The sequence below is a fragment of the Mesoplodon mirus genome (genome assembly GCF_964341445.2).
Source record: "Mesoplodon mirus genome assembly, chromosome: 19".
In the NCBI taxonomy this organism is placed as follows: Eukaryota; Metazoa; Chordata; class Mammalia; order Artiodactyla; family Ziphiidae; genus Mesoplodon; species Mesoplodon mirus.
The window spans coordinates 53,334,446-53,359,333 of NC_138995.1; the positions used below are offsets into that span (position 1 = coordinate 53,334,446).

A 24,888-nucleotide genomic window follows, 5' to 3' on the forward strand; every position below is an offset into this window, starting at 1 on the left:
ATAGTTGCTTTACAATGTGTGTTAGTTTCTGCTCTACAGTGAGGTGAATCAGCTATGTGTGTACATATATCCCCTCTTTTTTGGATTTCCTTCCCATTTGGGTCACCACAGTGCATTGAGTAGAGTTCCCTGTGCTATACAGCAGGCTCTCATTAGTTATCTATTTTATACATATTCGTGTATATATGTCAATCCCAATCTCCCAATTCATCCCACCCGCCTTTCCCTCCTTGGTGTCCATACGTGTGTTCTCTACATCTGTGTCTCTACTTCTGCCTTGCAAACAGGTTCATCAGTACCATTTTTCTGGATTCTACGTATATGTGTTAATATAAGATGTTTTTCCCTCTCTGACTGACTTCATTCTGTATGACAGTCTCTAGGTCCATCCATGTCTCTACAAATGACCCAATTTTGTGGCTGAGTAATGTTCCATTGTATATATGTACCACATCTTCTTTATTCGTTCTTCTGTTGATGGACATTTAGGTTGCTTCCATGACCTGGCTATTGTAAACAGTGCTGCAGTGAACATCGGGGTGCTTATGGTTAAAATATTATACTTCCCTCTTTTTTTTTTTTTTTTTTTTTTTGCGGTACGCGGGCCTCTCACTGTTGTGGCCTCTCCCGTTGCGGAGCACAGGCTCCGGACGCGCAGGCTCAGCGGCCATGGCTCATGGGCCCAGCCGCTCCGCGGCATGTGGGATCTTCCTGGAGCAGGGCACGAACCCGCGTCTCCTGCATCGGCAGGCGGACTCTCAACCACTGCGCCACCAGGGAAGCCCTATACTTCCCTTTTAATTCATTTGGTTCCACATTACAAATCTAATCTAAAGTTTGTCATTTACTCTTAGACAATATAAATTCTTGTCTCTGTTTCTCTCTGTTGCTCTATAATTCAGACTCTGTTTCTCTCGATCTCTATCTTTGGCTGAATCCTTGTGACTGTCTCCCTTCCTGCCTGTCTCTGTTTCTTCTCTTGAGGCTTCTCTCTGGTTCTCTTTTTGTCCTTTCAGATCTCTGTCTCTCTTCAGCTCTGTGCCTCTCTTAATTTCCATCTTGACTTTAGCATCTCCTTGTCTTCCTTCTCTTTGGGCATCTCTATCTCTCCCCTTTTCTCAGTTCCTCTCTTTCTCCTCCTCTGTCTCTCTGTCTCTCTCACTCCCAGTCTTTGGTTTTCAGGATCTCTCTCTATGTATCTCTCTATCTCTGTCTCTTTCTCTTCGTCATGTGTTTCTCTTTTGCATCTCTCCATCTTTCTTTCTCAGGACCTCTGAATCTCTCCTTTCTCCCCTCCACCTCTGCGTCCCTGCCTGGGCCCTGGGGCAGACTCTGTGCTTGGCCTGTGGTGGGAACAGTGTGGGGATTAGGGAGCCACCACCCCATGTGGGGGCCACCTATAAGCCGCCCTCCAGCCAGGCCCATACTCAACAGAGCATGTCCCAGCTTCTGGGTGACCTTGGGGAGACTCCATTCAGGCTAGGGCCTTCCAGGTCACCTCTGCCCATGGCTGGCGGGGCCAGCCTCATTCGGTCTGACTCCAGCTCAGTGAAACTTGAGATGCCTGCTCCTTGAGAAAAGCTACTGTCAGCAGATGTCAGCTTGTCAAGTCCAGTCCCAAGCTGGGAGGCCCCATGCCTGGGGACCGCTATCCCCACCCCAAAGGGAGGAATTGCAAGACAAAGAAACAGTCCAATGAGAGGGATGAGAAATGGGGGAAAGTTTCAGTCTTCCAGTGCCTCACTTCCCCATTCACTGCCCTTCAGCTCTTTCTCTGGTCATTTTTGTTTCTTTCTTTGTCTCTGTCCTCTATTCTCTTTGCCTCCCTAGATCTCAGTCTCCGTATCTCTCTGCTTTCCTCTGTATATCTCTGACTCATAAGATTTGAAGAGCAGTGTTAGAGCCAGATGATCTGCGTTCCAAACCCAGCTCTGCCCGTTTCTGGCTGTGTAATCTTGGGCAAGTCACTTCACCTCTCTGAGCAACCTCAGTTTGCTCATCTGTAAAAATGTATAATAAAATTGCTTTGTCTCATAGGGATATTTAAATGAGGCATTTGGACCAGTGTGTGAATAGGAAGCACTAGATAAGTGTTAGTAATTGTGATTTCTCAATCTCTGGGTCTGTTTATTTCTCCGGGTCTCTAACTTTCTCCCTGCTTACATCTCCATCTTTGTACAGTGCCCTGCATCTCTTGCAGACCTTTTCCATATCTCTCTAGGCTGCTGTCTTTTTCTCGGCCTTGGCTTCTCTGCCTCTGTCTTCATTCGAGCCCTCACAGCCTTTACCTTCCAGCCTGTCTCCAGGAAACAATTTCTCCCAGTTTTTAACCGCCCTAAGGGTGAGGGTTGAACTCATCACAGCCAGGTGTCTCCCCTCTCTGCAGCCAGACCTTCCTTCTCCCCATCCTAGAGGACTATCCTCCTCCCTTTAATTCAGCCAAGGCAGGTTCGAATCTATTATAAAGATAATTTATTATAAATTGATACAAAATCCCCCAAAGTGTGCGCAATAGAACGAGTTCTGCGGATAAAACAAGGCATGTGCTTCCCCTTCCCCTTGGCTTTCTCTGCCTCTGGGGGCGCAGAAGGTAAAGACACGAGCGATGGGGGATGGGCATGTGGCAGGCACAAGGTGAGGGGAAGCGAGTGTGACAGCGAGAGGGATGGGGCGCAGGGGAACGGGCGGTCCTCAACGCTCACTGGCGAACCTGCAAGGGATGCGGCGTCAGCGCGAGCGCGGGCACAGCTGGAAAGGCCGCGGCAAATTGCAGAGGCCGGAGCTGAGCGGGGTCAGGTCGATGTCCTCGGGCGCCCCCAGCGGCCCCAGCGAGAAGCTCTGCAGGATGGCGGTGAGGAAGAGGAAGAGCTCCCCGCGCCGCAGCGACTCGCCCAGGCACAGCCGGCCTCCCACAGGGAGAAAGGGTGGGCAGGAGCAATGAGACAAGATGGGGTGAGGGGCCTCCTCAACTTTCAAAGGAAAACATGAGAATAATGGCTGGGTACTCACGGACCCATCCACCTAAAGGTCTGGAAAAACAGTTTAAGTAAATCGTGGATCTGCTGCAAGAGCAACATGGCAGGGGTTCGAATCCCAACTCTGACAGTACTAGTTTCGTGATCTTGGGCAGGCTTCTGGGTAGGTACCTGAAATGGGGAGGGTAATAGTACCTCATTTTGTTATTGTGAACATATATAATGCTCTAAGCACTATACTGCTATTAATTTAATCCTCTTAATAACTCCAGGAGGTGGACCTTTTTATGATCTTCATTTTATAGATGTAAAAACCGAGGCACAGGGACGTCCCTCGTGGTCCAGTGGCTAAGACTCCGCACTCCCAATGCAGGGGGCCCCGGTTTGATCTCTGGTCAGGGAACTAGATCCCACATGCCACAGCTAAAGAGTTCGCATGATGCAACTAAAGATCCCATCAACTAAAGATCCTGCATGCTGCGGCTAAGACCTGGTGCAGCCAAATATATAAATAAATAAATATTAAACAAACAAACAAAACCGAGGCACAGAGAGGTGAAGGAACATATCCAAGGCCACACAGCTAGAAGATGACAAAGCTGGGGTCTGGCAGCAAAGCCCAGCTCTTAGCCACCACTCTCAGAGTTAGCACCTGGTGCACAGTAGGTAATATGGTAAGTTACCTATTATTATTCACCCCACGCCCTTTTCTAATACTGAGTTAAACAGGAAAGATTTTTTTCAGCCGGGTAAAGACCAAAGCCAGGAAAAACCAGGACCACTTCAACTGCACCACCCAGTGGAGAGACTGACAGTGACCAAGTCCAAGTTAAATTACAATATTATCCTGACTCCCTGCCTCCCTCCGCGGGGATTTCCGTTGCTATCGGCCTATAGGAGCAGAGTTGGGAAGGAGAAGGAATGTCTTTGCATATCCAAAGCTGAGGATGGGATGGGATGAAGAAGTGAGAGGGTTTGGGGAGTGGAATTAGGCCTGGGGAATGCAGGTGAAATACTGGGCCAGAAAGACTGGATCTTGCCCCTGACCACTCTCACCGGCTGAGAAAGGCATGAAGGCAGGGCTCTTCTTGAAGGACTGATTGGCATCCAGGAAATGCTCAGGGTTGAATTCGCAGGGCGTCAGAAATTGGCTGGGGTCGTAGTAGACTGTATTAAGGAGGGTGATGATATCCGTGCCCCGTGTGGGTGGAGAGGCGGAATCAGTGGTGTAAGAAGGGTTGGGAGGTTCCCAAACTAGGATTTCCACTGTACGGAGCTGGGAGTCCTGGGGACATGATAAGGGGTGGTGGAGCACAGAACTCCACAGGGGTCCAGGAAGTCTAGGGTGTGGGAGTCTAGGGTTCCCAGTGATGGGTGCTGGAAATGGTTTTGTTGGGGTGTGAGGCAGGGATGCGGGATACCCCCCTTGTAGGAACAGATTTGGGGTTCCTGGGGCGGGAGTGCGGTCTCTGAGAACAGTATTTAGGTACAGGGGCTCCGCAGGATGAAGTCCCAGACCTTGGGGATTTCAGAGAGGGGTCTTAGGAAAGGAACCTGTCATAGGGAAGAGGTCTGGGGTTCAGGACGTGGTCTAGTCCACTAGGTGTGGCATAGGGCTGAGTTTCTGGATTTAAGGGCCTCAGATGTCTGTTGCTAGGTCTTGGGTTGCCAGTTGCTAAGGTCCGGGGTGCTGATTGCTAAGGCCTGGGATATTCCTTGCTAGAGCCGCAGATGCCTGTTGCAAGAGCCTGGGATGCCTCTTCTTAAGGTTTCAGGTGTCGTTTGCCAGGTGTCCAGCGCACCTTGCAGGAAGGGTAGCAGGAAGCCTTGAAAAGTTGTGTCCCGAGTGACGCGGTGTGGAAAGATCATGGGATGACGTCTGCGAAGCGCTGCACCTCGTGGTCACCGCATCTGTGTAAGGCATGGCCGCTCGGTCCTCCAGCGCAGGCAGCCACGCGCGCCCCAACACGCGGTCGATCTCCTCCTGTATGCGGGCTGGAGTGGAGGGGGGAGCTCTGTTGAGGGTATCAGCAGGCTTGACTGTGCTGAGAAGAGGTGTGTGCCTGCGTGTGGAAGGGGTCCAGTCAATGCTTTCCAGTCGGGGGGCGGGGGGCGCTGCAGGGGTGCATGTGAAGGTTAGCCGGAGCTTCGGAGGGAGGCATTGAGTTCAGAGATGTAGGTGAGGGCGTAAGTTTCTTTCGTGCCAGGGCTCCTAGGGGCGGGGTTGTGCGGAGGGGGTTCGGGGCTGCTTGGGGTCCAGGCCCCTGATGGGATGCCGGCGGGACTTCGAGGACCAGGGCTGCAGGAGGATGGATGGAGTGAGTGGGGTGTGCGGGAGAGCTGAGAAATCGGGGGTGAAGCAGGCGGCAAAGACCCAGTCGGTCTCCGCACAGCGTCCTGGAGGCCAAGGTTCCGCGAAAGACCCAGAGGTGGGGTTTGGGGAGGCGGGGTCGCAGACTGTGCGGTGCGGGCCGTTCAGACTGTGTGTGAGGAGATGGGTTCCTGGGGAGACCCGGTGGCTGAGGCTCTGGGGCCGGGCTCTGGGCGGGCCGCGCGGGTTGTGTGGGCAGGGTCAGAGGTGGGCGGCAAAGCAAGATCATGCGGGCGGGGTCTGCGTCCCGGCAGACCCGGCAGGCTGTGTGGACCGCGGGGACCACGTGGGCGGGGTCAGCCTCCGGTGGGCTTGCGGTTTTGGCTGTGCGACCCAGGCGCGAGCTGGAGGCTCTCACTCCAGACACACTGGGCTGGAGCTCATTGTGGGCGGGGCTTCGAGGCGGGAGGGGCGGGTGTGCACTACCGCGCCGTGTGGGCGGGTCTCCCCACCAGGCTCCCGGCGCTCGCACCTTGCACTTTTGGATACTTCATGAGCGCGAAGAAAGCGTGGCGCAGCGTGGTACCCAGGGTCTCGGAGCCTCCAAAGAGCAGATTGTTGTGTGGTCATCAGCAGAGTATCCATGTGGAAGTGGCTCAGCGGGTCCTGCTTCTCCTGCGGGGGAGAAGAGGTGGGGATGTGAGCCAAGGCCGGGGGGAGATCCTGCGGGCTCGGATCCTGTGCGACCCGTTCCCCACAGACCTACACAACTGCTACTGGGTGCCACTTCAGTCCCTCCTCTCTTTAACTTTCTTTCCTTGGGGGAGCTGGGGAGCGCGGAAGGGCAGGGTAGGGAGAATCTCAGCCGCGGGGCCCACAATAACAAATCCTTAAGGATTTCTTAAAGAGCTGTTAATTGGCGGAGGCCCCGAGTGGCCCCAGCAGAGCCAGGTGTACCAGCTTCACTTCCCGGATGTGGGGAGATTAAACCCAAACGCGCTCAACTCGGGATCCTTGTTGGTTTGAGACAGGATAGCAGGTCAGACCAGAGATGAGACTTCCAGGCAGGGCTTACCTGTGCCATCTTGGTAAGGAAGCAATCAATGAAGTCCCGGGGAGAGTTTGGGTCGAGGGAGGCCTGGTGGTCACAGACGCTGTGGGCGATGAGGTCCTTCATGCGTGCGAAGTTCTGGAAAAGGTGTTGGTGCAGCCCCGGGCACCCAGTCCAGGAGGCTCGGAAAGATATTGTACCGCTGAGGATGGAGCAGAGCTGCGCGTGTGCGTGTGTGTGTGTGTGTGTGTGTGTGTGTGTGTAGCGTGGGGCGGGGGCTCTGTGTAGGTGGAGCCCCTGTGGAGTGGGCAGGGCCGCATACCTCGGGGGCGGGGTCAGACAGAAAGGGGCGGGGCCTGGCAGAGCCAATCGCAATTCCTTTCCTGCCCACTGCTTCCGCTATATCCCTGGAAGGGCTGGACCCCCAACCCTCTCGCCCGAGGAACTAGGCCTCCTGACCTCTCCCCAGGGGCTGCTCATGATTTGGAAGTTGTCATTGATGGGGTGGATAAGGGTGAGCAGACGCTTATCGTCGTAGTCGAAACGGGTGCCGAAGATCACGGAGCAGATAATGTTGGACACCGAGGGGCTCGGCACAAACTTGGGGTCGAAGGGCTCGCCTGAGGGTGAGGGCCTAACGGGTCGGGGGCGCGGCTCGGGAGACGCAGTGTGCAACACACCAGACCCCAGGCGGTAACACCACCAGCAGCACAGAACACGCGCTCCTGGCCACCTAACATGCAGCATAAAAACACCCCAAAAGTACCTGGCGACACAACAGACAGCACAGGATCCACACCACCCTGCAGCACATCGACAGCAACACCAGACTGCCCTACAGGACATTTCTGGCAACGCAGCTCACAGCATACACAATACAACATACACACAATGTTACACACAGTGTCTGACAATACTACACCCTCACTTGGCAATGACACACAGCAACACAACCTAACACCCAGTGATCTGACGACCAAACAGATCACAGAAAACAACACATTCCTGCATTAGCCATTACATGATAGCACGGCCCAGCAAACTGAATCTGGAGTTAAATAGACATAGTTTGGATCTTGGCTTGGACTCTTAGTCTGGGCATGACCTAGGCGAACCGACTTCCATTCTCTGAGCCTCAGTTTTCTCATCTGTAAAATGGGCTTGATGATAGTCTTCTCCTCGTGGGACTGTTATAAGGAGTCAGTGAGTGTGTGGCTGGGAAGTGCTTAGCTAAGGGCCTGACCCCTCATGAGCCAAACCAGGGTGGTGTGGTAGGCTGAGTAATGGCCCCCTTTCCAAAGATGTCCGTGTCCCAATTTCCAAGAACCTGTGCCTATGTGATACAGTTAAGGATCTTGGGATGGGAGATTATTCTGGATTATCTGGGTGGGCCTAATGTTATCACAAGCGTCCTTATAAGAGGGAGGCACAAGGGTCTGAGTAGAAAAGGTGATGTGGACTTCCGTGGTGGCACAGTGGTTAAGAATCCTCCTGCCAATGCAGGGGACATGGGTTCGAGCCCTGGTCCGGGAAGATCCCACATGCCGTGGAGCAATTAAACCCGTGCGCCACAACAACCGAACCTGCGCTCTAGAGCCCGTGAGCCACAACTACGGAAGCCCGCGTGTGCCTAGAGCCCATGCTCCGCAACAGGAGAGGCCACCGCAATGAGAGGCCCGCACACCGCAACGTAGAGTAGCCCCTGCTCACTGCAACTAGAGAAAGCCTGCGTGCAGCAACGAAGACCCAACGCAGCCAAAAATAAATAAAATAAATTTATATTTAGAAAAAAGAAAAGAAAAAGACAGGGTAGTCGCCGCAACCATAAACACCGCCTGCTGGTCTACAAGAGCCTCCTTCACAGCTTGGTACCCGCTGAGGACCACCACCCACCTGAGCCCCAGGTACACTGTGAACACTGAGCCGAAATCCTTGTTCAGCTGAGGGTAAGAAGACAGAGGTCACGGGGTTCTGGGCCATGAGACCCCCTCCCTGCCTTGTCCCTCTCCTTCACCCAAGCCTAGGCCTTTGACCTTGGTGAGGGAGGTCAGCATGTTTTGGGAGCGAAGCTGCAACAAGTTTCCCAGGAGTGGGAGGGGTCTGGGGCCTGGGGGCAGCTGGTCTTTGCCCCTTGAGCCGATGGTCAGGAACAGACAGAGAACCAGGAGCAGAAGCAAGATGGCTGTGCTTATGCTGTCCATGGTGAAGGCCCCTGCAGTCACCTGGGCAGGGGGTGGGGGTTTGGGGGAGGGGTGTGGGCAGGTAAAATGGGGCAAAGGCAGCTCTGGGGAGGGAGTGGGATTCCTTCACTCCTCAGCTCCTTCTGGAACTTGCCTTCCCCAGACCCTGGAAATGGGTGCAGATGGAGAGAAGAAAGGAAGTAGACAGAGGCAGAGACAGGGAAAGGCCAGGGGAGAGAAGGAGGGAGAGGGGAAGAGAGAGAGAGAGAGAAAAAGGGCATGAGGTAGTCAAAATACAGAGAGACAGACAGAAATCGAGGCAAATGGAGAGGGACAGAAGAGAGATAGAGACAGACACTAAGAGAGCCAGAGAGGTACAATTGGAGATGATGAGACAGAAATGAGAGTGAGATATCCAAATATCTATGAATGTCTACCTATCATCTATCTATCTTTTTTTTTTTTTTTTTTTTTTGTGGTACGCGGGCCTCTCACTGCTGTGGCCTCTCCCGTTGCGGAGCGCAGGCTCCGGACGTGCAGGCCCAGCGGCCATGGCTCACGGGCCCAGCCGCTCCGCAGCATGTGGGATCCTCCCGGACCGGGGCACGAACCCGTGTCCCCCTGCATCGGCAGGCGGACTCTCAACCACTGCGCCACCAGGGAAGCCCTATCTATCATTTAAAAAAAAAAAAATTATTTATTTATTTATGGCTGTGTTGGGTCTTCGTTGCTGCACGCGGGCTTTTCTCTAGTTGCGGCGAGCGGGGGCTACTCTTCGTTGCGGTGCGCGGGCTTCTCATTGCGTTGGCCTTTCTTGTTGCGGAGCACAGGCTCTAGGCACACGGGCTTCAGCAGTTGTGGCACGTGGTCTCAGTAGTTGTGGCTCGTGGGCTCTAGAGCACAGGCTCAGTAGTTGTGGTGGGCTTAGCTGCTCCGCGACATGTGGGATCTTCCTGGACCAGGGCTCGAACCCATGTCCCCTGCATTAGCAGGCAGATTCCCAACCACTGCACCACCAGGGAAGTCCTCTATCTATAATTTATCATCTAATATCTTTCATGAGACTGACTCTCACACAGATGTAGTGATAAAGAGAGATAGAGACACACAGGACAGAGACAGACAAATCAAGACACAGAAATAGCCAGACAGAGAAAATCACAGAGAGGCAGACAGAGAGAGACTAGAGAAAGGAGATAGAACTAGAGAGACACAGAGCTAGAGAAAGAGAAGAGAGAGATGGAGAGACAGAGATATATACTTACTGAGAGACATAGAGATGGACACTGAATGATAGACGGGAAGAGGGTGAGAGACAGACGGAGAGAGGAAGTGACAGAGACAGAAAAGAGAGATACACAGAGACAGAGACATGGAGGGAGAGAGAGAGAGACAGAGACAGAAAAGAGAGATACACAGAGACAGACATGGAGGGAGAGAGAGACAGAGACAGAGAAGAGAGATACACAGAAAAGAGAGATACACAGAGACAGAGAGACATGGAGGGAGAGAGAGACAGAGACAGAAAAGAGAGATACACAGAGACAGAGAGACATGGAGGGAGAGAGAGAGAGACAGAGACAGAAAAGAGAGATACACAGAGACAGAGAGACATGGAGGGAGAGAGAGAGAGACAGAGACAGAGAAGAGAGATACACAGAGACAGAGAGACATGGAGGGAGACAGAGAGAGACAGGGACAGAGAAGAGAGATACACAGAGACAGAGAGACATGGAGAGAGAGAGAGACAGAGAAGAGAGATACACAGAGACAGAGAGACATGGAGGGAGAGAGAGAGTGACAGAGACAGAAAAGAGAGATACACAGAGAGAGAGACATGGAGGGAGAGAGAGACAGACAGAAAAGAGAGATACACAGAGACAGAGAGACATGGAGGGAGAGAGAGACAGAGAGAGACAGACAGGGAATGTTAGACAGAGACACTCAGAGACAGAGACCAAGACAGACTTGAGACAGAGGGAAGGCAGAAGCAGAAACAGACAGAAAGGTGTCCTGAACCCAGGGGTCACATTCCAGAGGGAGATGCCACTGGCTGGGTAAAGCATTAGTACAGAGTGTCCAGTGCCCAGTCCTGGCTCGGAGCTCCGATACACTTTGATAAGTGAAAGAACAGAGTCCCAGAGAGAGCCCCCGAGAGACAGACCCAGAGACCCTGAGCGCCCACAGAGGAGATGACGAGGGAGACCCCAGACAATCTCAGAGACGGGGAGATGGAGCCATTGACCCCCTCTTTTAAGAGCTACCCCCTCCTCTGTGATGTGTCCTTTACCTGTTGAGCTGTTGGGACAGCTGAGGTGTGTTCTGGAGGGTCTGGTCCGACTGGCAGTGGCTGCTCCAGATGTGTGCTCAGGAGATCTGAATGTGTCTGGGGGTAGGGGCTGCTCTTAAATCATCTCTGTCCACACCACCTTGCCCCCATTTTTCCTAGTTCTCCCAGTGACTTTTAATCCCTCCCATCTTCCTGCATTATTTGCATGGGTCCGGGGCTCACAGCCAGCTGCAATGATGCCCTGAGTGGGTTCCTTGGGAACCCCACCTCCCCCTCCTATAGGCTCACCTCAGCTCTTCTCACTGTGGCCAGTGGTGTCCATTTGCCCTGGATTGGGGTGAAGTCTTCTCCATTTTTTGCCACTGGAGACCCTGGATCTGGTTCTGGGTCAGGTTTGGGGTTACAGAGCTCTGGCAAAATGAAGGGGCAAGGATGGGGGCAGGATCTCCGTCCTGGGCAGAAGTTTTCTCATTCTCTGGGGGCCCAATTTCAGAACTCTTCTGACTCTTTTCTGTCTCTTGCAGTTTGTCTCTGAAATTCTGTATGCGTTTCTCTTTGCTTCTGCTTCTGAAACTTTTTGTCTCTTTTTATGTCTCTGTCTCTCTCATTCTCTCTCCCTTTGTGTCTCTGGGTCTCTATCTTTCACCCTCTATTCCATCTCTAATTCTCTTTGTGCCCTTTCTCTTTCTCTCTGCTTCTTTCTCCCTGTAATCTTTCTCAGCCACCATCTTCTCCTGATTGTCTGGGTGTCTCCCTGTCTCTTTTTCTTTCTGTCTCTCACACCTCCAAGAGCTGGACTGCAGTGGACAGGACTGACACCAGGCTCGGGTTGAAGGAGGATTTGGGAGAAGGGTGGGGCAGGCAGAAGCCTCAGGAGAAAGGACCTCAGACGTGAATGGTACCCCCGCTACTGCCCACGTACACCTCTGATCTCTGGTGGCCTTGGCCTTGCAGCAGCTTGAAGCAGGGTTTCAGTTCCCGGCCAGTGATTGTGGTCGGGTCGCGGTGGTGAGATCACCAAATCCTAGCCATAGACCACTGGTCAGTGACAAGGCCCCTGGCCCTCCGGCTTTGCAGAAAAACATTCCCACAAAGACGGAAAGTAGTGAAACAAGTAAAGTATTTATTAGGAGAGAAAAGTACAGTACGTGTGGATAGACACATGGGCAGACTCAGAGAGAGAGTCACGCCCTTGTGGCAGTTTAAATGACTTATTTCTTCCAGGTTTCCTTTGGCCAATCATTTTGATTTGCCTGGCTCAGAGTCCGTATTGTTTATCTCAGGACACTGCCATGTGTGCGTGCGCATCTCTTAGCCAAGCTGGATTCTACCGAAGAGGTCTGTGGGTAGTTAGCATCACTTACTGTGGGATGGCACCCCCTCCTTTTTTGACCTCGAAGGAGCTTTTCTGTGCATGTGTAGTCAGGGAGGTCTCCTGACTTAGAGAATGAGAAATAAGTGGGCTCTTATCTTCTATCTGGGTAGGGCCCAGCCTCCTCCCTCGATTGTCCTGCTATGCTTGTCTTGGAGTATTGGTCCACAGGGAACAAATCTCCAATTGCTTTACCCTGGGGTGGGGGGGGCATTTACCTCCTGCCTCACCTCCACCTCCGAGGCTCTCTTAAGCTCCCCACCAGCTCTGTCTGCTCTTGGCTCCCGCCCCAGAAACTGGCCACAGTTACTCAACTCCTTGCTAGGTCAGAAGAGCAGATTGCAAAATCCTGGAGTTGGGCTAGGACTCCAGTTCCTGGAGCTTAGGGTGGGGGAGACAGCCCCAGAGGTCAAGGGTCTGGGAGGCCAGGTGGAGATGTTGGTGACCCCCCAGGTCCATTGGTGGACACGATGGTAGTTTTCCCATGGGGGCGGGGGAGGAAGTGCTTGGAGGTTCTGGGGGATTTGACACCCCAGTCCCAGGCATATGTTGGGATGGAGGTGGGGCCCATGCTATTATTTAAGCCCCAGAAAGGCAGGTTAGGGCAGGTCCTGGAAGAGGGGTGAAGGCTTGATTACGGGATTATGTATTTCTGGTTTCCCTTGACATCTACCCCTACTTCTGGGGGAAGGGAGCAGTACTGGATCTACCTGAACCCCATAAGTGACATTTCCCTGACCCTAGAACTGGGTTGGGAGGGGCCTGATGGGACTGCCTTACTGGGGAACTTGGGATTCATGAGAAGGGGAGTTTTAAGGAGCTTTGAGTTCTTCTGGTGGTGTGACTTACTCTCCTGCTACCGAGGGAACCTGGGGTAGGGAGGGATGTATTGTGAGTTTCCTTAACCTTGGCACTATTGACATTTGGGCTAAATCATTCTTTTTGGGTGGGGGGACTGTCTTATGAGTGGTAGGATGTTTAGCAGTATCTCTGGTGTCTACCCACTAGATGTCAGTAGCAGACCTCCGCCCAGCTGTAAAAAATCAAAAATGACTCCAGTCATTATTTAATGTCCACTTGGGGGCAAAGTCCAACCCAGTTGGGAAACGCTGGTGGAGAAACTGAAACACACCAAGGGCAGCTGAACCTTCCTCATCTCTAATTAGCCTCTCCTTGAGCCCCAACTGTTACACTTTTCCCTGCTCCCTCAAACCTTCATGACCCTTTCCTTCCACATCACTCTGCTGGTGGTCCCATTTCTTATCCCATAGAGAAAATGGCAATCGGAAGAGAATTAGCTTTCTCCACCACTGTGCTCACTCACCTACCAGAATCTGAGCCACATATGCGCCTTCCGGCTTGCGGGATCTTAGTTCCCCGACCAAGGATCAAATCCATGGCCCCTGCAATGGAAGCACAGAGTCCTAACCACTGGACCGCCAGGGAATTCCCATAAATATTTTTATATTTTCCCTGTTCCAGCCCTGGAATAAACCACTTCTCTAAAGAGTCCTGATTCCTTTTATTGGAAGATGGTATTTAGAAACCGAGATCTGGGTATTAGCTGGGCTTATTGCTAGTGGGATATCCTTGCTTATTGGCCCTCTCAGTGGACAAAACTTGGAGAGCTCTCTCTCTTTCTCTCTCAAAAACAATTCATATTGATATCTCTGCTTTCGATCTAACCCACAGGGTCCATTCTAGCTTTCCTTATTTGAAAATTCTTTTTTAAAAATAATAAATAAATTAATTAATTATTTTTTGGCTGTGTTGGGTCTTCATTGCTGTGTGAGGGATTTCTCTAGTTGCGGCAAGCTGGGGCTACTCTTCGTTGCGGTGCGCGGGCTTCTCATTGCGGTGGCTTCTCTTGTTGCGGAGCACAGGCTCTGGGCATGCAGGCTTCAGTAGTTGTGGCACGCGGGCTCAGTAGTTGTGGCGCACGGGCTTAGTTGCTCTGCGGCATGTGGGATCTTCCCGGACCAGGGCTCGAACCCGTGTCCCCTGCATTGGCAGGCGGATTCTTAACCACTGCGCCACCAGGGAAGCCCTAGGCAGATTCTTTAACCTTCCTCTGAGTCCGTGTGCTCATTTGTAACAAGGATCATCATAGACTCACCTCGCAGACACTTTATTTGGTTGAATGAGTGCATGCATAAGTGGCGTTATGGATTGAACTGTCGAGAAGGTACTCTAAAGTCGGAACTCCCAGTACCTCAGAACGTGATCTTATTTGGAAAAAGAATCACTGAAGATATAATTAGTTAAGATGAAGTCATCCTGGAGTATGACTGGTATGCTTATAAAAAGATGGCCAGTAAAAAAGAACAAAATAGTGTCATTTGAAGCAACATGGATGGACCTAGAGATGATCATACTAAGTGAACTAAGACAGAGAAAGACAAATATCATATGATATCGCTTATATGTGGAATCTAAAAAAAATGGTACAAATGAACTTATTTACAAAACAGAAATAGAGTCACAGATGTAGAAAAGAAACTTATGGTTACCAGGGGGAAAAGGGGAGAGCGATAAATTGGGAGATTGGGATTGACATATACACACTACTATATGTAAAATAGATAAATAATTAGGACCTACTGTATAGCACAGGGAACTCTACTCAATACTCTGTATTGGCCTATATGGGGAAAGAATCTAAAAAAGAGTGGATATATGTATATGCATAACTGATTCACTTTTTCCTACACCTGAAACTAACACAACATTGTAAATCAACTATACTCCAATAAAAAAAAAAAAAAAAAGATGGCCATGTGAAGAGAGACAAGCACAGGGACGACATCATGTGATGACAAAGGCAGAGTTTGGAATTACACAGCTGCAAGCCAAGCAACTCCAAAGACCAAGAGCTGCAAACCACCAGAAGCTAAGAAGAGGCAAGGAAGGATTCCCCTACAGGTTTCAGAGGGAGCATGGCCCCGCTGACACCTTGATTTGGGATCTAGCTTGCAGAACTCTGAGACAATACATTTCTGTTGGTGTAAGCCACCCAGCTTGTGATACTTTGGTCTGGCAGTTCTAGGAAACTCATACAAGGGGCTCAGCACAGTGCCTGGCACATAGCAGGCACTCCACACATGCTACTTGTGCCTGTCATTATGGCAAGAGCAGGATTCTTGTTTTGGTAGAAGAGAGCAGTGAAAAACAAGCTACCCAGAAACATCGCCACTGTCATCCTCCCGTTCCTGCAGCCACTGAGTTTTAAAGCTCAACACCAGGCTATGTTTCAATCTTCAAATAATTCCTGTGAGGAAGGAGACAGATGAGAGACTCAGGAAGGCCCAAAGAGTTAGCAGCAAAGCCTGGACCAGAATCCAGGGCTCCTGTTAACATCTCCGCCCCAGCACTGTCTCTTTGCTGGGCTGGGTCACTGGCTCTTCCAGAGCAACAAAGCTGAGACTGCCCTATCTGGACAGGTGAGATCGAGGCATCGGTGGCTAGAATGTGACTTCTCTTGGCACCTTTGGTAATGCCTTGATGGACTCCTGCTTTTCCCTTTTCAGGTGTAAGTTTGAGGACTCTGGAGATTAATACTTGTTCCCTCTTCCCTCTCGTCTCCCTTCTTGCTGGGCAAAGACTTACTAGCCACTCTATCTTCCTCTGGAGATATGCCTCAATGGCAGAACCCAGCTAGTTCCAGCCCCTCCTTTCCTCTCTTGACTCTTTCTCAGAAGGAACTTTCAGCTTGGAGATCTGACGTTTGCCACCAGAGGGGCTGGGAATGCAGTTCCCAAGGATGTGGGCAAAGGAAACTCTGATGCTAAAATTCTTTTTTTTTTTTTTTTTTTTTTTTTTTTGCTGTACGCGGGCCTCTCACTGCTGTGGCCTCTCCCGTTGCGGAGCACAGGCTCCGGACACACAGGCTCCGCGGCCATGGCTCGCGGGCCCAGCCGCTCCGCGGCATGTGGGATCTTCCGGGATCGGGGCACGAACCCGTGTCCCCTGCATCGGCAGGCGGACTCTCAACCACTGCGCCACCAGGGAAGCCCTGATGCTAAAATTCTAAGCATCAAGAGTTCCAAGCATCAGTAATTCAAATGTTCTGAGTCTAAGGTTCTGGGAATCCGAGATTCCAAGATTATGAATTGTGGACTCTGCAGTTCCAAGATTCAACCGTTTAGTTATGCCACAATTCTAAGATTCCCCCAGGTGAGGTTTCTAGAAACCTCTTAAAGTGACATGCACAGGGATGGATAAAGTTTGATTCTGACTCTGGATTGTTAAATAGTGTGTTTGTAATAATAAAGAGTGTGACCCTTTGGATCCTTATTTCCCTCCAATGAGTAGGAAGCAGCCAATTTGTGGAAACCAAGTTGCCAAACACAGATGATGGAAATTGAGAAACTTGAGAATCATAGCCTGTTATGAAACTTGCAGGGTTCAAAGGACCAGATTTCCTCTCACTTGACCTCAATCACTGGTCCTTCAAGTGTGGCAAGTTTTGTGGATGAGGGGATCTGTGTAGCATTTAGATCTAAGCTTAGATCTAACTCTAGATCTAACACAAAGATCTAAAGCTGAAGTGTATGAATGTTCAGATTATGCAATGCTGAAGGATGCCACTTCTAAGGGAACATACGCTAACTTATCTGAGAGTAAGCAGGTGATTCAGACGCTCACAGATCCCAGATCCACCAGAGAGTGCCCCACCTTCAGAAACTCATAGGAAATATGACTTCCTGTATACACTCAGGAGAACATGCAATCATATACTCGAATGCCTGCATGCACACATGCGCACACACACACACATGCGCACACACACGCACACACACAGATATGACTGTGCTGCTACCAAACTTCTCCTGGCATTTTCTCTGAAAGTGTTTCTCTCTCCCACCCATTTCATTAAGAAGTCTGACTCCTGTCCCCAGGTGTGACTCTGATTGGACACAGTAGCCTTATCTGGTGGTGGGCACGAAATATGCTCTGGCATCCAAAGTGTGCACGAGTGGGCAAGGGTGTGGGCAAGTGTGTAGTGAAGCCAGGTCAGCTGCCTGTCAGGGCTCTGGAAAAAATCTCCTGGACAGAGCTGTTCAGGTTGTGTAATAGTATGATATGTTGTTGTTTTTTCACTTGAGGAAGGGGTGCTTTTTTTTTTTTTTTTTTTTTTTGCGGTATGTGGCCCTCTCATTGTTGTGGCCTCTCCCGTTGCGAAGCACAGGCTCTGGACGCGCAGGCTCAGCAGCCATGGCTCACGGGCCCAGCCGCTCCGCGGCATGTGGGATCTTCCCAGACCAGGGCACGAACCCATGTCCCCTGCATCGGCAGGCGGACTCTCAACCACTGCGCCACCAGGGAAGCCCAGGAAGGGGTGCTTTTTAAGAATCTCCCTAAACGACTGTGGGCTAAGTATGGCCATCCCTCTACAGATCTGTGTTCATGTACTTGCTGAGTACTTACTTGTGTTCTGTGGGACCTCAGATAGAGACTTAAACTCTCGGGACCTCATCTTTGTTACCTGTAAAATGGGCATGAATACTGTTCCCCGTGACATAGGTTTGTGAGCATTACGTGAGGTGAGTATATGACGCTTTTAGCATAGAGCTGACACAGTGTACTTGCTCAATAAATAATATCTGTTATTGTTACTATTATTCAAAGTATAGTATAAGGTTTCTTTTCCTCTCAACCCACCTCTAGCAAGGTGAACAGAGTCCGTTTGTTTCTTCCTCTCCTATCCACCTTGCCCCTTCCTTCCTCTGACCCCCATCCATCATCCCCCCATCGTTAGCCCTGCCCCTCCCTCCCCCATTTGCTCCTCTCACCAGCCCCACCCTGGCACAGCCCTGGCTCACCGGGGCAGGAAGCTCATGGTGTAGTTTTGTGGGATGGTGACAAAGCCCACGTGTTTGGGGGACACGTCGATGTCCTGGGGCGACTGTGGGGACTTGAAGTGGAAGTTCTGCATGATGGTGGTGAGGAAGAGAAAGAGCTCCATTCTAGCCAGGCCTTCTCCGAAACAGTACCGCTTTCCTGAAGGAATGGGGGGAGGCATGGAGGTGAGGCTTGTTTTCATTGCTACCTTGACCCCACTACCGACCCCCAGCTGTATTCTCCCAGGGAGGATGGGCTGGAATATCAAGGCCTGAGAGACTTATAGAGAAGTTGCTACTCCTCTCTGAGCCTGTTTCCCTAGAACATGGGGTGGGGTGAAGCAAAACAGACTGTAGCAGTTGGAACTTTAGGTGCCCCTTCTCCTCAAATACACACTCAAATATGGCTGCTATGCCATCGCCTTTCTAGGAATCTGAAGAATTTAAGTGACCTTGGACAAATCTCTGACTCACTCTGGGCCATGATATTCCCCATCTCTGAAATGGGTATGATCATCCCTTTTCTTTTGCCTGGGCCCAGGTTCTTGGTAGTATGGGGGTTGCAGCTGGTTGGCTCCAGGGTATATGGTAAGAGGGACTTCCAAGTTGGAGAAAGATACTAGGTTACACCTTAGAAATGAAGGAGGCCCCTGTTGGTGTTGGCTTGGCAGTGTGTCTTACCGATGGAGAAGGGCACAAAAGCATCACTCTTCTTAAACGGCCCCTTCTCATCCAGGAAGTGCTGGGGGTTGAAATCTCGTGGGTTGGAGAAGAACTTGGGGTCTCTCAGCATGGAGCCCAGCATAGGGAACACTTTGGTGCCCTGGCTGGGAGGAGGGAGGGGACTTTGATAAGGTGGAGTGGGGGATGGGTGTGCTGAAAGCACCTGGGGGTGGAGGGGGAATTTGTGTGACCTAGGTGAAGGGAAGTGGGAGGCATGGGAGTTGGGGTCCTCTGAGGGAGGAGCTCTGGGGGACATGAGATTCATGGTCCCGAGACAGGAAGTTTGGCAGCCATGGGGTTCATGTGCCCTGAGAAGGGAAGTTTGAGGAACATGGGCTCTGTGTCTCCTGGGGCAGAAGGTTTCACGGACATGCAGTTCATGTCTCCCAAGGCAGGAGGTTGGGGGAACAAGGAGGTTACGTCTCTTGAGACAAGAATTTTGGGGGGACATAGGGTTCATATTCCCTGAGGCAAGAGGTCTGGGGAGATATGGGATTCAGGAGTCTCTGAGCGGGAAGGTGGAAGGGACACGGTAGTTGGGAAAGTCTTTGAGGGAGTGGGACAGGGGCTGGGAAGCCTCTAAGGGGAACGGGGTGCGGAGTCACCGGGAGTGGGTTGGAGATCCCTTTAGGCTGGGTGGGGCAGCACCTTGGAGAGGAGGAAGTCTGGAAACTCGGTATCCTTGGTGATTCTGCGGGCCGGGCCCATGGGGATCATGTCTCAGAATCTCTGGATCTCGTGGATCACCGCCTCTGTGTAGGGCATCTTGGCTCCGTCCTTGAACTTGGGCTGATGGTTCTTGCCAATCACGTGGTCAGTCTCCTCATGGGTTTTGGCTTGGGGAGGAGGGGGACGTGTTTAGCTATTGTGAGGACTCAGGGCAGGGATGGTTGTCCAAGCAGGTACAACATGCATGACATCCACGTGTGACAGGGACATAGAACACTCAAGCCATAGGCACTGCTGGCGCAGGGCCTTGCTCACCTGGTCCTGCCAAAATCACAGGGGAGGTGCAAGGGGAGAGTCTTGGGGGATGGTCTGGAGGAGCAGGCAGTGGGCACTTGGTTGGTTCAGTGTGGGAACTATACACCGATCAGTTCAGATATTTTCAATATTTTAACGGCTGGTGCCTATCAGCGAATATCACCTTGTCGCTGGATAGCAGGGCATGTCTGAGGGTCCAGGGACCTGGGAGAGGTGGGACCGTTGCAGCGGGCTTAGAGGAATTTTGAGGGTCTGTGGCCCCCACTTCCTTGCCCCCTCCAGGCTTACCCTCCCCAGCTGGGTGCTTCATGAGCAGCAGGGTCGTGCTGACCATCTCAGTGCCTGCAAGGAGGAGGTTCAGTGTGGTCAGCACCAGGTTCTTCAAGTAGAACTCCGTGTTAGGGTCCTTCTCCTGCGTGGAGAGAGGGCTTAAGGCCGAGCCCACTCCCCCACGCTCTCAGGGCCCTTCTGGGGGTTTTCCTTTTGGACCTGCCTCTTTTAGATCCAGACCAAAGGTGGGAAGAGAGACTCTATTTCTTAGTCTTTTTTTTTTTTTTTTGTGGCCCCACCTTGGGGCACGCAGAACTTCCCCGATCAGGGATCGAACCTGTGTCCCCTGCAGCGGCAGTGCGGAGTCTTAACCACTGCGCCACCAGGGAAGTCCGAGGGACTCTATTTCTGCCAGGATCTCTCCGGGCCTCCAGGCCTTTGCCCAGGCTGCAGGCTTTACCCCAAAATGCCCTCCTCACACTCTTTGCCAGCTGACTATTTATTTGTCCTTTAATTATCAGCTTAGTTGTCATTTTTTAAATGGTAGTAATATTTAGAAACAGAGGGATAGAGAGAGGTAGTGAGTGAGAAAGAGGGACAGAGAGATGGCATGACAGAATGAGAGCGTTAAAGAGAGACACATTTTCTGAGACACAGATGCAGAATTTTAAGCAACAGCATCATATTCCTTCAGTAAAAGTATTGACACTTACTATGGAGAAATCCCTCCCTGGACCCTTTCACCTTGAACTTCAGACTCCATAAAGTCCCATCTCCTTTCATCATAGAAGGGAGACTGACATCCAGGTGGGGGTGGGGACCCTCCACTGTTGCATAGTTAAAGCCAGGTCACCTGTCCACACAGGTGTATCTGACAGCAGGGAACGAAAGGTGAGTGCATGGTGGTGAAAAGCACCAGCCTTAGAGTCAGAGAAGGGTCTGAGCTAGGGTCCACTGCTTCCTCGCGGTGTGACCTCAGACTGGGCACTTATACTCTCTGGGCCTCAGTTTCCTCATCTGTAAAATCGGGGTCGTAATAGAGAGCCTACTCCAAGAGCTGTCATGCATGCTAAATAGGTGGATACCGTAAAGCACTTAAATTAGTGTCTGGCACATGCCAGTGTTGTAGAAATGCTTGCTATTACGATTTGCATGCACAAGTCCTGCCTGTGGACAAGGGCTCAGGAGATGGAACAGTGATGGTTAGTTATAATTGGGATTGTGAGAATTATTAGGATGGGGGATGATTTCAATGGGCCTCTGTTCTCCACCTCCCCCAGCCTGCTTTCCCTCTGCTTGGCTTTGGACCTCTCCTTACTGGCTGCTGGCGTGTACCTCCTGCATGCGGATGAAGGAGTCAATGAGGTTCCATGGGGAGTTGGGATCCAGAGTGCATTGGTTCTGCTCCACCTTCTTGGCTATGAAGTCCTCCAGCCCCTGCAGCTCCTTAAATGCCTGTTGCTGGGGCCCTGGCAGGTGTTTTGTCACTGAGTAGAACATCTCACAGAGCTGAGAGTGGGGAGAGAAGAAGGGAAGGGAAGGACAGCTGTCAGTGCTCAGGACCCAATGGGAGTCGGACCTGCCGCAGGGCAAGGAAGGCACTGGGTTAAAGGCACCTACCCAGATGTTTAGGTATTTCGATGGGGCTGGATGGGAATAGATATCTAAGTCTTCACATGAGTTAAGTGTGAGGGACCCTGTCCAAGAATTAAAGTGAGATGGACTGGGACACATATCCAGGTTTCAGATGTTCAGGTGATGCTGGATTGGAGCATACATCTGGTGTCCATATATTCAGGTGAGGTTGGGTTGGGAGACACCTGTCCAGGTGCTTAGCTATTTAGGTGGGACTTGGAAGGGGGGGTCACCTAAGTGTTTAGGCATTCAGGTGGTCTCGGTTGGAAACAACTGTGTGGATATTTAGGGAATCTGGATTGGGGGCTTCTGTACAGGTGTTAAGGTATTAAAGTGGGGCTGCTGTGCAGGTGTTAAAGCGGGGAGATACCTGTTCAGGTGCTCATATATTCAAATGGACCAATAGGGGGCACTTCTGTAGGTATTTGAGTGAGCTGGGCTGGAAGACACTTACTTGGGTGTTTGGGGAACAATCTGTCCAGGTATTTACATGTTTAGGGGTCTTGGTTTGGGGTACCTGTCTAAATGTTGACTTATTTAAGCAAACTGGGTAGGGGGCACTGTCTAGATATTCTAGTGGGCTGGTTTGGGACACCTGTGTAGATAATAAAGGATTTTGGTGGGCTGAATTTTCTGGCACCAGGTGTTCAGGTAGTCAGGAAGTGGGCTGAGGTGATCTCTTGTCCAGGTGTTAAGAAATTCAGATGGAAAGATAGAATATCTTAAAAGGGAGCATCTGTTAGATATTAAGGTAAGTTGGGGTGAGGACACCTGTGCTGGTGAGAAGAGAAAGCTGGGTTGAGCACATGTATCTTGCCTGCAGTGTCTATTTTTTTTCATTCTTTTTTTTTTTTTTTTTTTTGGTGGGGGGAGCATCTTTTGAGATATCCAGGTGTGCTTGGAGACTGAGCATTGGGCACCTGTCCCGTGTTCTGGTGCAACTGTTCAGTTGTCCGAGAGTGGGGGGCTGGTTTTGAGGGGATCCTGTCTGTGGGAGTATGGGAGTTTGGGGCACCTGTCTTGGTGTGGAGTGGCAGTTGGCAGGTTGAGGTAGAGGCATGGCAGAGCCAGGCTGGGACAGGTTACCTGGCCGGTAGACGTAGCCGTGAACTGGAAGCTTCCCAGCATCATACGCAGCAGTGACAGGCACTCTTTGTCCTCTTAGTCAAAGCGGCCCCCGAAGACGATGGAGCTGATGACACTGGAGACGGTTCGGCTCAGGAAGAAGGTGGGATGGAGGAAGGCGCCTGGGGGATGGGGTGGGGTTAGGGAGGGACAGGGATCTGGGGGAGAGTCAGCTTGGCGGTCTGATGCCAGTCTGCGAATTTGAGGAGGGCACGGAAGTGCTGAGCCAGGCTTCCAGCCTCAGACCCCAGAGCTGGGAGGCCGGACGCCTTCGCCCAACCTGGACCCCTTCCGGGGCCAGGATGCGTGTGTCGGTGCCGGCTGTCTTCCTCCTCCTCCCCCTCGCACGCTCCGGGGTCCCCCCACGCACCGCGCGTGCCCCGGCAGGCCTCGATGAGGAAGTCCGCCTCCCCCTGGATGCGCTCCTCGAGTCCGCGCTTGCCCACGCCCAAGTCCCGCCGTGGGTGATGGAGAAGCGCCGGAGCTGCTCGGCGCGCTCCCAGCTGCCCAACGCCAAGCCTGCAGAGGGAGCTTAGGAGTCGGGGCGGGGCAGGCCCAGACCGGCCGCCTGGCCCGGAGAGCGAGAGAAAGGTGGGCAGAGAGAGAGCGAGTGGGAGATTGAGCGGGGAGGGGAGGGGTGGGAAGGGAGGGAAAGAGGGTGGGAGGAAGCAAGGGAGGGAGAGAGGGGGGTGGGCGGGGGAGAAAAAGAGGGACGGAGACAGAGAGAGACATGCAACTCAGAGAAACGCAGAAAGAGATAGAGACCGAGTTGCAAGAACAGAATCAGGAGAGAGGCAGGAAAGATACACCGAGAAAAGATACAGAGACACTCACAGGAAGAGAAAGAGACAGAGGAGGGAAGGAGGGGAAGTGAGATACTTGGAGATCTGGGAGGCGGATATAACAGTTGTGAAGGATTCTAAAACTGAGCTGGAGAAGAGAGAAAAATAAGCAGAGAGAAACAGAGAGGGTCTGGGAGGAGGAGAGACTGTTACCAGGAGATGGAGGCCTGGGGATTTTGAAACAGAAATAATGTGAGATTCTAAGACTAAGAAAGAAGAGAGAGAGGGAAGGAGAGAGAAGCCTGGGGAAGCACAGAAGTTGAAAAGGAGAAAAAGTCAAAAAGGCACATGGAGATAGAGGACCAGGGTTCCAAAGCAGAAGTCCCAAGAGCTCCTGAGAGATACAGAGAAAGAAGAGACATCTAGTGAAAGAGAACAGGGAGATAGGGGAGAGAGAGGCAGGGAGAAATAGAGATGCAGAAATGCTAAGACAAATTAGAGACAGAGGGGGCGGCACCAAGGAACAGGAATGGGGACAGAGAATGCCAGAGGAAGTCAGGAGAAGAAGGCTGGGGACACCGAAGCCATCAAGTCTGCCTGACCACACCCCCCTGCTCCACCCCCGCTCTGAGGTCCCCCTCACCATAGCCTTGAAGAGCCAGTTGAAGTGAGCCTGCTTGCCTCGTCCACTGAATTCCTCAGCCTGGTCCACCAGAGCCTCTGTCACAGTGTCATATCCACACAGCACCACGACCCGCCAGGGCCCCAGGTGGACTGTGAACACAGGGCCATAGTGCTCGCTGATCTGACGGAGGTGAGTGGGAGTGGTTAGAGCAGCCTCTACTCTGAACTGGCCCGGTACCCATATCTCACATACCGAGATGCATTTCCCTACAGGTTCCGACGGTCAAGGAGCTGGACATCCCAAGATGTGGTCTTTCCTGGCCAGGATCCTGACACTAAATCTTTAAAACTCCCCTTTCCTTTCCTATGGCTCTGGTCCAACATTGTCAATTCCCAGCCACAAAGCCCCAACCAAACTGGGCAGGCCACCACCCCTATCCCATCCCACCCATTTCTCTGCCTTGGGACACCTTCATGAAGGAGTTGTACATCTGCTTGGTGTTCAGCTGCAGGTAGTTCCCGATGAAGGGCAAAGGGGTGGGTCCAGGAGGCAGTTTCCCCTCGAGCTTCCTCTGCCGCCAGACAGACATCAAGACCAGTATAGTCAGACAGGCCAGCAAAGCCACAGGAAGCAGCCCTGAGGCCAGCATGGTGGCACTGGGGGTGACAGTCAGTTGGTGATGTCTGGGATGGTTTGCTTTTATACTACCTGGGAGAGAAGGGCCG

The 24,888-nt window shown here is 51.8% G+C and overlaps 2 protein-coding genes across 2 annotated transcripts; both read right to left on the reverse strand.

The window, feature by feature from the left end:
- Positions 1-2,727: 2,727 nt before the first annotated feature.
- LOC309794793 (cytochrome P450 2F5-like) lies at positions 2,728-24,812 on the reverse strand (the record flags this gene model as incomplete). The annotated part of the gene is given in 24 exon segments (XM_082606678.1): positions 2,728-2,906; positions 4,026-4,175; positions 4,778-4,849; positions 4,852-4,878; positions 4,881-4,970; positions 5,819-5,906; positions 5,908-5,961; positions 6,362-6,500; positions 6,502-6,539; positions 6,797-6,957; positions 7,104-7,140; positions 8,161-8,277; positions 8,371-8,559; positions 19,490-19,578; positions 19,727-19,732; positions 20,015-20,138; positions 21,332-21,505; positions 22,718-22,792; positions 22,796-22,878; positions 23,127-23,219; positions 23,222-23,275; positions 24,182-24,188; positions 24,194-24,343; positions 24,633-24,812. Coding segments are annotated over 24 exon segments (2,376 nt in total).
- CYP2A13 (cytochrome P450 family 2 subfamily A member 13) lies at positions 17,991-19,523 on the reverse strand. The gene is made up of 3 exons (XM_082607461.1): positions 19,391-19,523; positions 18,701-18,846; positions 17,991-18,179 (listed from the first exon to the last, which is right to left on the reverse strand). Exons 2-3 carry the CDS (start codon positions 18,822-18,824, stop codon positions 17,998-18,000), a joined length of 306 nt encoding a protein of 101 aa, XP_082463587.1. The 5' UTR covers positions 18,825-18,846; positions 19,391-19,523; the 3' UTR covers positions 17,991-17,997.
- Positions 24,813-24,888: the final 76 nt, after the last annotated feature.